General features: G+C 42.7%; 1 protein-coding gene across 1 annotated transcript in view; it reads left to right on the plus strand.

The window, feature by feature from the left end:
- Positions 1-2,051: 2,051 nt before the first annotated feature.
- Positions 2,052-14,038, plus strand: part of AHCYL2 (adenosylhomocysteinase like 2) — a 77,212-nt gene continuing 65,225 nt past the window's right edge. Inside the window, exon 1 of the mRNA XM_033058355.1 lies at positions 2,052-2,526. Coding sequence (XP_032914246.1) covers positions 2,110-2,526 — 417 coding nt within the window. The 5' untranslated portion in view covers positions 2,052-2,109. The remainder of the gene's footprint in view (positions 2,527-14,038) is intronic.

The following is a 14,038-nucleotide window of genomic DNA, read 5'->3' on the forward strand; positions in this document are numbered from 1 at the left end:
CAAAAAACACCCAGAAATCACCCAAAAATAGTTTAAAAATCACCCAAAAAAGCACCCCAAAATAATAAAAAAAAATTCAAAAATCACCCAAAAACACCCCAAAATAATAAAAAATCACCCAGAAATCACCAAAAAAAATCACTCAAAGATCACTTAAAATAATCCAAAAATCACCCAAAAATAATAAAAAAAATTCAAAATTCACCCTAAAATAATAAAAAAATCACCCAGAAATCATCCAAAAAATCACCCAAAAATCAAATAAAACCCACCCAGAAATCACCCAAAAATCATCAAAAAATCACTGCAAAATCACCTAAAAATCACTCAATAATTACTCAATAATCACTAAAAAAAATCCAAAAATAATGCAAAAATCACTCAAAACCCACTCAAAAAATCACCTTAAAATCGTCCAAAAATCACCAAAAACTCACAGAAAAATCACTGCAAAAATCTCTCAAAAATCACTCAAAAATCACTCAAAAATCAACCAGAAATCACTCAAAAATTCCCCAAAAATCTCTCAAAAATAATTGAAAAATCACCCAAAAATCACTCAAAAATCACTGAAAACCCACCCCAAAATCACTCAAATTTTCTCCAAAATTATCCAAAAGTCACCCAAAAAATCACCCAGAAATCATCCCAAAAAAGTCACCCTAAAATCAATCAAATCCCACCCACAAATCAACCCAAAAATCACTCAAAAATCGCCCCAAAATCACCCAAAATAATCCAAAAAATCACCTCAAAAAATAAAAAAATAATTAAAAAATCACCCCAAAAATCCCCCCCAAATTATAAAAAATCACCCATAAATCAATCAAAAACCACCCCGAAATCACTCAAAAATAATTTAAAAATCACTCAAAAATCACCCAAAAATCATCCCAAAAGAATTTTAAAAATCACCTAGAAATCATAAAAAATCACCCAAAAATCACTCAATTATTACTAAAAGAAAATCAAAAAATAATGCAAAAATTACTCAAAACCCACTCAAAAATCACCTTAAAATCACCTCAAAAATCACTCAAAAATCACCCCAAAATCGCCCAAAATAATCCAAAAAATCACCCCATAAAATAAAAAAATAATTCAAAAATCACCCCAAAAATCCCCCCCAAAATAATTAAAAAATCACCCAAAAATCAATCAAAAACTACCCCGAAATCACTCAAAAATAATTTAAAAATCACTCAAAAATCACTCAAAAATCACCCAAAAATCATCCCAAAATAATAAACAAATCACCCAGAAATCATAAAAAATCACCCAAAAATCACTCAATTATCACTAAAAAAAATCCAAAAATAATGCAAAAATCACTCAAAACCCACTCAAAAATCACCTTAAAATCACCCCAAAAATCACTCAAAAATCACCCCAAAATAATAAAAAAAACCCCAGAAATCACTCAAAAATCACTGAAAAATCACTCAAAATCACTCAAAAATCCCCAAAAATCACTCAATAATCACTAAAAAAAATCCAAAAATAATGCAAAAATTACTCAAAACCCACTCAAAAATCACCTTAAAATCACCCCAAGAATCACTCAAAAGTCACCCCAAAATAATCAAAAAATCATCCAAAAATCACTCAAAAATCAGCCAGAAATCTCTCAAAAATCACTGAAAAACCATCCAAAATCACTCAAAAATCACTGAAAAACCACCCAAAAATCACCCCAAAATCACTCAAAAATCCCCCCAAATTATCCAAAATTCACCCAGAAATCACCCTCAGTGCTTCTGCGATTCTGTGCCCAGTGACCGAAACACCAAAAATTCATCAAAACCCAAAAGAAAAATGAAAAATCCCAAAGGCCCTCCCTGAGCAGGAGGCCCCGCCCGGAACTACAACTCCCACCAACCCCCGCGCGTACTACAACTCCCACCAACCTCCGCGCGGCCCAGCGAGGAGGCGGGGCGCGGCGTGGCGCCGCAGGGAATGCCGGGAGCTGTAGTCGGCACGGGGCGGAGCGGGGGGGCAGGAAAACTACATGTCCCAGCATGCATTGCGGCAGCGAGGGCGGAGGGGCGGAGCGGGGCGGGGCCGGCGGCCCAGGGAGAGCCGGAGCCGGAGCCGGAGCATTCGGAGACGATGTCGGTGCAGGTGGCGGTGGCCGCGCCCGCTGTGGAGCTGAAGGAGCTCGGCGGCCCCATGGACAAGGCGGCGGGGCCGCCGTGCGAGCCTGTGGGCGCTCACGCAGCGGCGCACGGCGTGGCGGCCGCCGCCTGCCCCGTGCCGGGCGCCGAGCGTGAGGCGGCCCCGGCCCCCTCCGCCGAGCGGCCTCCGGGCAGCGGCTGCCCCGGGCTGTCCTCGGCCGCGGGGCTCTCCTCGGCCGCCGGGCTGTCCTCAGCCGCCGCCAAGGTGCCGCAGGCTTCGGCCATGAAGAGGAGCGACCCGCACCACCCTCAGCACCGGCACCGCGACGGCAGCGACAGCAGCGGCAGCGCGGCCGAGGCGCTCGTGAGCCCCGACGGCTCCGTCACGGAGGCGCCGCGCACCGTCAAGAAGGTAACGGGGGATGGGGGGGGGGACCGGGACATCCCCGCGGGACCGGATCGGGGCTCGGGGTGGGGGCCGGGACATCCCCGCGGGACCGGATCGGGGCTCGGGGTGGGGGTGCGGGGGGTGCCGGTGAGCCCGAGGTGCGTTTTGGGGAGGTTCTGCCGTGTTTGGGGTCGGTGTGCGCCTTCACAGCCCGTGTGTGACGTGTGGGGTGGCACTGGGGGCCTTTATACACCGTTCCTGTACCCCCCAGGTGTCCCTGTGTCCCTTTACACCCCGTTCCTGCACTCCAAGGTCTCACTACGTGCTTTACACCCCGGCTTTGTCCCCCCCCAGGTGTCCCTGTGTCCCTTTTACCCCATTCCTGTCCCCCAGGTGCGTCCCTGGGTGTATTTACACCCCATTCCTGTCCCCCCAGTGTCCCTTTTACCCCATTCCTCTCCCCCATAGGTGTCTCTCTGTCCCTTTTCACCCCATTCCTGTCCCCCCAGGTGTCTCAGTGTCCCTTTTGACCCCATTTCTGTCCCCTCAGATGTCCCTGTGTCCCTTTACACCCCGTTCCTGTATCCCCCAGGTGTCCCTGTGTCCCTTTATTCCCCATTCCTGTCCCCCAGGTGTGTCCCTGGGTGTATTTACACCCCGTTCCTGTCACTCCAGGTAACATTGGGTGCCTTTACACTCCGGTTTTGGCCCCACCAGGTGTCCCTGGGTGCGTTTATTCCCCGTTCCTGTCCCCCCAGATGTCCCTATGTCCCTTTACTTCCCATTCCTGTCCCTCCAGGTGTCCCTGTGTCCCTTTAGTCTCCGTTCCTGCCCCCCCAGGTGTGTTCCTGGATGTGTATTCACCCCGTTCCTGTCACTCCAGGTGACACTGGGTGTCTTTACACCCCATTCCTATTCCCCCCAGGTGTCCCTGTGTTCCTTTTGACCCCGTTCCTGTCCTCCCAGGTGACACTGGCTGTGTTTTCACCCCATTCCTGTCCCTCCCAGGTGTCCCTCTGTCCCTTTTCACCCCATTCCTGTCCCCCCAGGTGTCTCGGTGTCCCTTTTGACCCCATTCCTGTCCCCTCAGATGTCCCTGTGTCCCTTTTGACCCCGTTCCTGTACCCCCAGGTGTCCCTGTGTCCCTTTAGTCTCCGTTCCTGCCCCCCAGGTGTGTCTCTGGGTGTATTTTCACCCTGTTCCTGTCACTCCAGGTGACACTGGGTGTCTTTACACCCCATTCCTATTCCCCTCAGGTGTCCCTGTGTCCTTTCATACCTCGTTCCTGTCCCCCCAGGTGACACTGGGTGCGTTTACTTCCCATTCCTGTCCCCTCCATGTATCCCTCTGTTCCTTTTCACCCCATTCCTGTATCCCAGGTGTGTCCCTGGGTGTATTTACACCCCATTCCTGTCCCGTCCAAGTGTCCCTGTGTCCCTTTTCACCCCATTCCTGTCCCCTCAGGTGTCCCTGTGTCCCTTTACACCCCATTCCTGTCCCCCCCGTGTCCCTTTTCACCCCATTCCTGTCCTCCCAGATGTCCATGTGTCCTTTTCCACCCCATTCCTGTCCCCAGATGTCTCAGTGTCCCTTTTCACCCCATTCCTGTCCCCCCCAGATGTCCCCGTGTCCCTTTTCACCTCACTCCTGTCCCCCCCAGTGTCCCTTTTCACCCCATTCCTGTCTCCTCCAGGTGACACTGGCTGTGTTTTCACCCCATTCCTGTCCCCCCCTGTATCCCTGTGTCCCTTTTCACCCCACTCCTGTCCCCCCCCGTGTCCCTTTTACCCCATTCCTGTCCCCCCCGTGTCCCTGTGTCCCTTCATACCTCATTCCTGTCCCTCCAGGTGTCCCTCTGTCCCTTTCACCCCATTCCTGTCCCCCCCCAAGTGTCCCTGTGTCCCTTTTCACCCCACTCCTGTCCCCTGCTGTGTCCCTTTTACCCCATTCCTGTCCCCCCCAGGTGTCCCTGTGTCCCTTTTCACCCCATTCCTGTCCCCCCCTGTATCCCTGTGTCCCTTTTACCCCATTCCTGTCCCCCCCAGTGTCCCTTTTCACCCCATTCCTGTCCCCCCTGTGTCCCTTTTACCCCATTCCTGTCCCCCCCCCAGGTGTCCCTCTGTCCCTTTTCACCCCATTCCTGTCCCCCCCTGTGTCCCTTTTACCCCATTCCTGTGCCCCCAGGTGTCCCTGTGTCCCTTTTACCTCATTCCTGTCACCCCTCTGTCCCTTTTACCCCGTTCTGTCCCCCCCAGGTGTCCCTGTGTCCCTTTTCACCCCATTCTTGTCCCCTCAGGTGTCCCTGTGTCCCTTTTCACCCTGTTCCTGTCCCCCCCAGTGTCCCTTTTCACCCCATTCCTGTCCCCCCCTGTGTCCCTCTGTCCCTTTTCACCCCATTCCTGTCCCCCCCGTGTCCCTTTTCACCTCACTCCTGTCCCCCCCGTGTCCCTTTTCACCCCATTCCTGTCCCCTCCAGGTGACACTGGGTGTGTTTTCACCCCATTCCTGTCCCCCCCTGTGTCCCTTTTTACCCCATTCCTGTCCCCCCCTGTATCCCTCTGTCCCTCTCACCCCATTCCTGTCCCCAGGTGTGGCCCTCCATGACCTCCAGGGTGTGTGTGAGTTCACACCAGGTTCACACTCCCAGAGTTATCTCAGAAATTTGGATAAGATAAAAACGTGCCAGGAGCTGCTGGGCAGGGCTGGGTGTGCCCATCCCTGCGGGTTTGGGGTGCCAGGGGGGATTTTGGGGTGCCAGGGGGGTTTTGGGGTGCCAGGGGGGTGTTTGGGGTCACATCCTGGCTGTGACTTTGCAGCTGGATCCATCCTCAGGTGAGGAGCAGGGAGCTGTGCATGGAGGGAAATGCAAAATTTCCCCAATTTTTTTTAGTGCCTGGCATCCTTCCCTTTGGAAATGTCAGGAGGGGGAAGTGAAACTTTTCCCCTGTAAAACTTTTGGGGTGAGCACCTCACACCCCACTGATGGAATTCCACCTTTTTTTGGGGGTTGCTGTAGGATTTCCTCTCCCTTTGGATAGTCCAGGATGAGTGGGCACTGATGGAATTCCACCTTCTTTTGGGAATTTCCTTTTTTTTTGGGAATTTGCTCTTTTAGAACATTTTTTGGGGTTGCTGTAGGATTTCCTCTCCACTTGGAAGGCCCAGGATGAGTGGGCACTGATGGATTTCCACCTTCTTTTGGGAATTTGCTTTTTTAGAACATTTTTTGGGATTGCTGTAAAATTTTCTCTCCCTTTGGATAGTCCAGGATGAGTGGACACTGATGGAATTCCACTTTCTTTTGGGAATTTCCTTCTTTTTTTTGGGAATTTGCTCTTTTAGAACATTTTTTTGGGGTTGCTGTACGATTTCCTCTCCCTTTGGATAGTCCAGGATGAGGGGACACTGATGGAATTTCACCTTCTTTTGGGAATTTTCCTCTTTTGGGGGTTGCTGTAAAATTTCCTGAAATTTGGGGTGAGCACCTCAGCTCCCCCACTGATGGACTTCCACCTTTTTTTGGGAATTTTCTCTTTATTTTGAGGTTGCTGTAAAATTTCCTCTCCCTCTGGACAGCCCAGGGTGAGGGATTTGTCTCCATGACCCTGAAAATTCCAATTTTTCCTTGGAAGGAGCAAACCCTGAGGATGGATCAAGGTTCCTTCACCCCCCTAAAATCCCTTTTTGGGTTTTGGACCTTTCTGGGGGGTTCAGCTCCAAAAAATCCAAAAAAATTTGGATTTTTCCCTGTGCACTCCCCTCTAATTCCTTTCTAAGCACTCAGCTGCTCTATTTAATTACTGACTTGCTTTTATTTTTATTTTTTTGCCTTTACTTAGGATTGAAATTTCTAATTTGAACTTGGTTGTTTATTAAATTTTATTTAAAATACAGAGAGTTCTACCAGCTAAAAGTAGAGCTGAATTTAGCTAGTGACAAGTTAAATAGTTTAATAGAGAATTAACATTTATATTATTTATATGTATTATATATATATTTGTATTATTTGTATTATTTGTATTATTTGTATTATTTGTATTATTTGTATTATTTGTATTATTTGTATTATTTATATTAATATTTTTGACCTAGTGCAGAACTAAAAATCACTGCCTGAAAATTATGAGGAAAGAACAAGAAATGGAAAATGGAACTTCCATCCTGTCCCATATTTTTTATTCTAAAAACCCCAAATTCCAAACTCTTTTATTTGAGCTACACACTCTTGTTTTTAATTCCAGCACTAAAATTTGGAATATTTTTCCAAAAGTCACTCAGAGATCACCCAAAAATCCAATCAGTGCCCAGAGGAGCAGTTAGAATTAGAGTGTGTATCAATTTCTAATTTTTAATTCTATTTAATTTAATTATATTTTATATAAATCCTGACAAATGGAACTCCACCATTCCCATGGAAGGAGAAAATCTGGAAAATTCAATTTTTTCCTCCTTTTCTACTCAGTTTTATTTGTGTTGGGATTTTACCTTGGTAAAACAACCTGGGAATTTTTTTTTGGGATCTGTGGCACCAGGAAATGATAAATTTAATTTATTTTTAATTTATTTATAGATGATAAACCCCATGTGACACTTTTATTTGAGCTGCACACCCTTGGTTTTAATTCCAGCACTCAAATTTGGAATATTTTTTCTGCTGGGGGTCAGAAAATACAGAAAATTCCAAATTCAACCAGATAAATAAAAAATAAAACTGAAATAAAACCAAAATTTTGAGCCATCCAATTGTTCTCAGCCCTGTGCTTGGAAAATTGGAGTTGGTGAAAAGAACAAAAATAAGATTTTTTTTTTTTTAAACTCAGATCCAACAGAACTTTACTGAAATAGAGGGAAAAGTTGAATTAAAATAAATGAAATTTATAGTGGAACTGTGATGCTTGAGAGTTTGGTAGCAAGAAAATCTCAATATTTATTCTGGTTTATATAAATATATTTTTATTTTTTTTAATTTTTCCTTTCCTTTGAATCCTAACACCCATCCTTGAGATCTGGTGCCACCAAATTGTGATTCTGAGGCAAAAAAAGAGAATTTTCCCAGAAAATTGCAACCACTCTTTTCTTCTAGCTCTCATTTAAATTTTTTTTCCTATTTTATTTATCTTCCTTTAAAAGTTCTGATTTATATTTTACCTTGGCAGGCTGTAAATCAGGCAGTGATAGATGGAGCAGGTGATATTTTTGTATATTTTAATGTAATTTAATCTATGTAAATATATATTTTAATATATATTTTTTATTTATATATATAAATATATATACTTTATTTATATATATAAATATATATATTTAATTTATATATATAAATATATATTTATATATATATTTTATTTTTATATATAAAAATATATATTTATATATATATATTATTTATATATATGTTTTTTATTTATATATATATATTTTGTGCACATGTTAGAGATGGTGCTGGGTTTTTCTCTGTGATCCAGGCCCTGAATCAGCTGGGGTGGTTCAGTTTTGGGGTTTTAGTGGGGTTTGGGGTGAGCACTCAGCAATTTATGGGGTGGTGAATGTTATTTTTGGGGTTTTAGTGGATTTTTAGTCATGGGGTGAGCACTCAGTTTTGGGGTGGTGGGTGCAGTTTTGGGGTTTTTGTGGATTTTTGGTGGTGAGGTGATGGCCCATGAGCTCTGAGAGGTGGTGAATGTTGGTTTTGGGGTTTTAGTCGATTTTTTGGTCATGGGATGGTCACTCATCAGTTCTGAGGGGTGGTGAATGTTGATTTTGGGGTTTTGGTGATGGGATGATCACTCAGTTTAGGGGTGGTGGATGCAGTTTTGGGGTTTTGGTCATGGGGTGGTCACTCATCAGCTCTTGGGGTGTTGTTTTTGGGGTTGAAATGTTGTTTTGGTCATGGGATGATCACTCATCAGCTTTGGGGGGGTGGCTGCTGGTTTGGGGTTTTGGTCATGGGTTGATCACTCAGTTTAGGGGGTGGTGGATGTTGGTTTTGGGGTTTCAGTGGATTTTTGGTGATGGGGTGATCACTCATCTGGTTTGGGGTGGTGGATGCTGGTTTTGGGGTTTTGGTGATGGGATGGTCACTCATTTTAGGGAGTGGTGGCTGCTGGTTTTAGGGTTTAAATGGATTTTTGGTGATGGGGTGATGGCCCATGAGCTCTGAGGGGTGGTGAATGTTGATTTTGGGATTTTGGTCATGGGGTGAGCACTCAGCAGCTCTGAGGGGTGATGGATGTTGATGATCACTCAGTTTGGGATGGTCACTCAGTTTAAGGGGTGATGAATGTTGGTTTTGGGGTTTCAGTGGATTTTTGGTGATGGGATAATCACTCATCAGCTCTGGGGGTGGTGAATGTTGGTTTTGGGTTTAAATGTTTTGTTCATGGGATGATCACTCAGTTTTGGGGTGGTGAATGTTGGTTTTGGGGTTTAAATGGCGTTCTAGTCATGGGGTGATCACTCATCAGCTTTGGGGTGGTGGGTGCTGGTTTGGGGTTTTGGTCATGGGATGATCACTCAGTTTAGGGAGTGGTAGATGTTGGTTTTGGGGTTGAAATGGATTTTTGGTCATGGGGTGATCATTCATCAGTTCTGAGGGGTGGTTTTGGGGTTGAAATGTTGTTTTGGTCATGGGATGATCACTCATTGGCTTTGGGGTGGTTGTTGCTGGTTTGGGTTTTGGTCATGGGATGGTCACTCAGTTTAGGGGTGGTGGATGCAGTTTTGGGGTTTTTGTGGATTTTTGGTGATGGGGTGGTCGCTCATCAGCTCTGGGAGTGGTGAATGCTGGTTTGGGGTTGAAATGGGGCTTTGGTCATGGGGTGATCACTCAGTTTAGGGGGCGGTGGATGTTGGTTTTGGGGTTTTAGTGGATTTTTGGTCATGGGGTGAGCACTCATCAGCTCTGAGCGGTGTTGAATGTTGGATTTGGGGTTGAAATGCTGTTCTGGTCATGGGGTGATCACTCATTTTAGGGGTGGTGGCTGCTGGTTTTAGGGTTTAAATGGATTTTTGGTCATGGGATGATCACTCACTGGCTTTGGGGTGGTGGGTGCTGGTTTTGGGGTTTTGGTCATGGGATGATCACTCATCAGTTCTGAGGGGTGATGGACGCAGTTTTGGGGTTGAAATGGATTTTTGATGATGGGGTGATGACTCATGAGCTCTGAGGGGTGCTGAATGTTGGTTTGGGGGTTTTGGTCATGGGGTGAGCACTCATCATTTCTGGGGGTGGTGAATGTTGGTTTTGGGGTTGAAATGGTGTTTTGGTCATGGGGTGATCACTCAGTTTAAGGAGTGGTGAGTGCTGGTTTTGGGGTTTTTGTGGATTTTTGGTGATGAGGTGATGACCCATGAGCTCTGAGGGGTGGTGGATGGTGTTTTGGGGTTGAAATGATATTTTGTTCATGGGATGTTCACTCATCAGCTCTGGGGGTGGTTGATGCTGGTTTTGGGGTTTTAGTGGGGTTTGGGGTGAGCACTCAACAGTTCTGGGAGTGGTGGCTGCTGGTTTTGGGGTTTTGATGGTCACTCATCAGTTTAGGAGGTGGTGGCTGCTGGTTTAGGGTTTAAATGGATTTTTGGTGATGGGATGGGGTTTTTTAGGGGGTGGTGGCTACTGATTTGGGATTTTGTTCATGGGATGATCACTCATCAGCTTTAGGGAGTGGTTGATGCTGGTTTTGAGGTTTTGGTCATGGGATGATCACTCAGTTTAGGGGGTGGTGGGTGCAGTTTTGGGATTTTGTTCATGAGATGATCACTCATCAGTTCTGAGGGGTGGTGGATGCAGTTTTGGGGTTGAAATGGATTTTTGGTCATGGGATGATCACTCAATTTAGGGGTGGTGGATGCAGTTTTGGGGTTTAAATGGGGTTTTGTTCATGGAATGATCACTCATTGGCTTTGGGGTGGTGGATGCTGGTTTTGGGGTTTTGTTCATGGGATGGTCTTTCACTTTAGGGGTGATGAATGCAGTTTTGGGGTTGAAATGGATTTTTGGTGATGGGATGGTCACTCATCAGCTTTAGGGAGTGTTTGATGCTGGTTTTGGGGTTTTGGTGATGGGATGGTTACTCAGTTTAAGGGATGAATGTTGTTTTTGGGGTTTCAGTGGATTTTTGGTGATGGGATGATCACACATCAGCTCTGAGGGGTGATGAATGTTGGTTTTGGGGTTGAAATGTTGTTTTGTTCATGGGTTGATCACTCAGTTTAGGGGTGGCAGATGTTGGTTTTGGGGTTTTAGTGGAATTTTGGTGATGGGGTGATGGCCCATGAGCTCTGAGGGGTGGTGGATGCAGTTTTGGGATTTTAGTGGGTTTTTGGTCATGGGATGATCGCTCATCGGCTTTGGGGTGGTGGGTGCTGGTTTTGCGGTTGAAATGGATTTTTGGTGATGGCGTGATCACTCGAGCTCTGAGGGTGGTGAATGTTGGTTTTGGGGTTTCAGTGGATTTTTGGCCATGGGTTGATCACTCAGTTTTGGGGTGGTGGCTGCTGGTTTGGGATTGAAATGGATTTTTGTTCATGGGATGATCACTCAGTTTAAGGGATGGTGAATGCCGGTTTTGGGGTCGAAATGGTGATTTGGTCATGAGGTTATCACTCATCAGCTTTAGGGAGTGGTTGATGTTGGTTTTGAGTTTTGTTCATGGGATGGTCACTCAGTTTAGGGGGTGGTGGATGCAGTTTTGGGGTTTAAATGGAATTTGGGTGATGGCCCATGAGCTCTGAGGGGTGGTGAATGTTGTTTTGGGGTTTCAGTGGAGTTTTGGTGATGAGTTGAGAAGAATCACAGGATTGGGTTCAAAGGGACCTTAAATCCCATCCAGTTCTGACCTTTCAACCACAAGAAAAACTCAAATTTATTCACATTTAATTTTTGATTTAATGCTTGTGGAGTGACAACTTCTGCTCTTCCTTCAGCTGAGAGCAGAATTGTGGATTGGGCTGGAAGGGACCTTAAATTCCATCCAGTCCTGACCTTCAACCACAAAAAAAAAATTAAATTTAATGAGATTCATGTCTGGATTTAATGGTTGAGAAACGCTGGGGGCTCTGGCAGTTCTGGCATTTCACACTGGGCAGGTTTGAGTTTTCCATTAACCCAACCCCAAACAAAATAAATGGCATTTATTTATTTTTATTCCACATCCCTGCAGCCTACTGCTGTTCCCAGCTGTGGGTTTTTTGCTTTTTTTTTGCTTTTTTTTTCGCTTTTTTTTGCTTTTTTTTTTGCTTTTTTTTGCTTTTTTTTTTTTGCTTTTTTTTTGCTTTTTTTTGCTTTTTTTTTGCTTTTTTGTAGCTTTTTTTGTAGCTTTTTTTGTAGCTTTTTTGTAGCTTTTTTGTAGCTTTTTTTTGTAGCTTTTTTTTGTGCTTTTTTTTTGTGCCTTTTTTTTTTGTGCCTTTCTTTTTTTGTGCCTTTTTTTTTTTGTGCCTTTTTTTTTTGTGCCTTTTTTTTTTGTGCTTTTCTGCTCGGCCCTGAGCCCCTTGTGCCACAAATTCCAGGGAATTCCGTGCCCAGAAATGCAGAAATTCCTGCTGCTGACTGAACTCCTGTTTTTTCACACCACAAATGGCTCTGACCTTCATCCCCAGCCAAGAAATCTGATTTTCCCTGGAAATTCCCACTTCTCTGGAGGTACAGAGATTTTTATTTTTAATTTTATTTTTAATTTTATTTTTAATTTTATTTTTAATTTTATTTTTAATTTTATTTTTAATTTTATTTTTAATTTTATTTTTAATTTTATTTTTAATTTTATTTTTAATTTTATTTTTAATTTTATTTTTAATTTTATTTTTAATTTTATTTTTAATTTTATTTTTAATTTTATTTTTAATTTTATTTTTAATTTTATTTTTATTTGTTATTTTTATTTTTTTAGCTGCTTTAAGGATTCTTTTTTCTTCAGTTTTTCCCAACCATCATTTTTGCCAGGTGATAAATTCTGCTTTAAAGATTTTTTTTTTCCCCTCGGTTTTTCCCCAACCATCATTTGTGCCGGGTGATTTAGCATAAACAAGTGTTTATAAGAATAAATTTCAGAATTAGTAAATATTTATTAGAATAAATTTTAGAATTTACAGGTGTTTATTAGAATAAATTTCAGAATAAACAGGTGTTTATTAGAATAAATTTTAGAATAAATGGATATTTACTAGAATAAATTTCAGGATAAATAGATATTTATTAGAATAAATGGATATTTATTAGAATAAATTTTAGAGTTAATAGATATTTACTAGAATAAATTTCAGAATAAATATTTACTAGAATAAATTTCAGAATGAATAGATATTTACTAGAATAAATTTCAGGATAAATAGATATTTACTAGAATAAATTACAGAATTAATAGATATTTACTAGAATAAATTTCAGAATAAATAGATATTTACTAGAATAAATTTCAGAATAAATAGATATTTACTAGAATAAATTTCAGAATGAATAGATATTTACTAGAATAAATTTCAGGATAAATAGATATTTACTAGAATAAATTACAGAATTAATAGATATTTACTAGAATAAATTTTAGAATAAATAGATATTTATTAGAATAAATTTTAGAATAAATTGATATTTACTAGAATAAATTTCAGGATAAATAGATATTTATTAGAATAAATTTTAGAATAAATAGATATTTACTAGAATATATTTTAGAATAAATGGATATTTACTAGAATAAATTTTAGAATAAATGGATATTTACTAGAATAAATTACAGAATAAATAAATATTTATTAGAATAAATTTCAGAATAATTTCAAGTGAGTTTGGAGTTGATCTTCAAGGTCTCTCCCAACCCAAACCATTCTGTGATTCGAGGATTTATTTTCCATTTCCCTTTTTTTTTTCTGAGCTAAAACCCAGAAAACATTTTAATTTTGGTTTAATTGTTATTTTTGGACTCTAAGCCATAGGATAATGAAATTATTCCCTTTATTTTGTGAGGTGACAAATCCCAGGGCCTGGGGACATTTCTGGAGCTCTTTGGACATTGCTGAGTTGTTGGAAAATCAGAATTTTCAGAAGGGACAATGTGGGGGTTGAGGAATTGGATTTGGGGAAATTCCTTCATGGCAGGGGTGGAATCCTCACCCTTGGAGGGATTTAAAATGGAATTAAAAGTGATAAAAATGAAAATATTTCTGTTTTCTGGAGAGCTGTGGATTTTGGGAGCTGTGTGTGCTGTGGATTTTGGGGAACTCTGTGGATTTTGGGGAGTTCTCAGGAATTTGGGGGAGTTCTGTGGATTTTGGGAGCTGTGTGTGCTGTGGATTTTGGGGAGTTCTGTGGAATTTTGGGGAGTTTTGTGGAATTTTTCAGAGCTGTGTGTGCTGTGGATTTTTGGGGAGCTCTGTGGGGTTTGGGGAGCTCTGGATTTTGGGAAGTTCTGAGGAATTTTGGGGAGTTCTGTGGATTTTTGGGAGCTGTGTGTGCTGTGGGGTTTGGGGAGTTCTGTGGGATTTTGGGGAGTTCAGTGTGCTGTGGATTTTGGGGAAATCTGGATTTTGGGAGCTCTGT

The sequence above is a fragment of the Catharus ustulatus genome, chromosome 4 (assembly GCF_009819885.2).
Source record: "Catharus ustulatus isolate bCatUst1 chromosome 4, bCatUst1.pri.v2, whole genome shotgun sequence".
Classification (NCBI taxonomy): domain Eukaryota; kingdom Metazoa; phylum Chordata; class Aves; order Passeriformes; family Turdidae; genus Catharus; species Catharus ustulatus.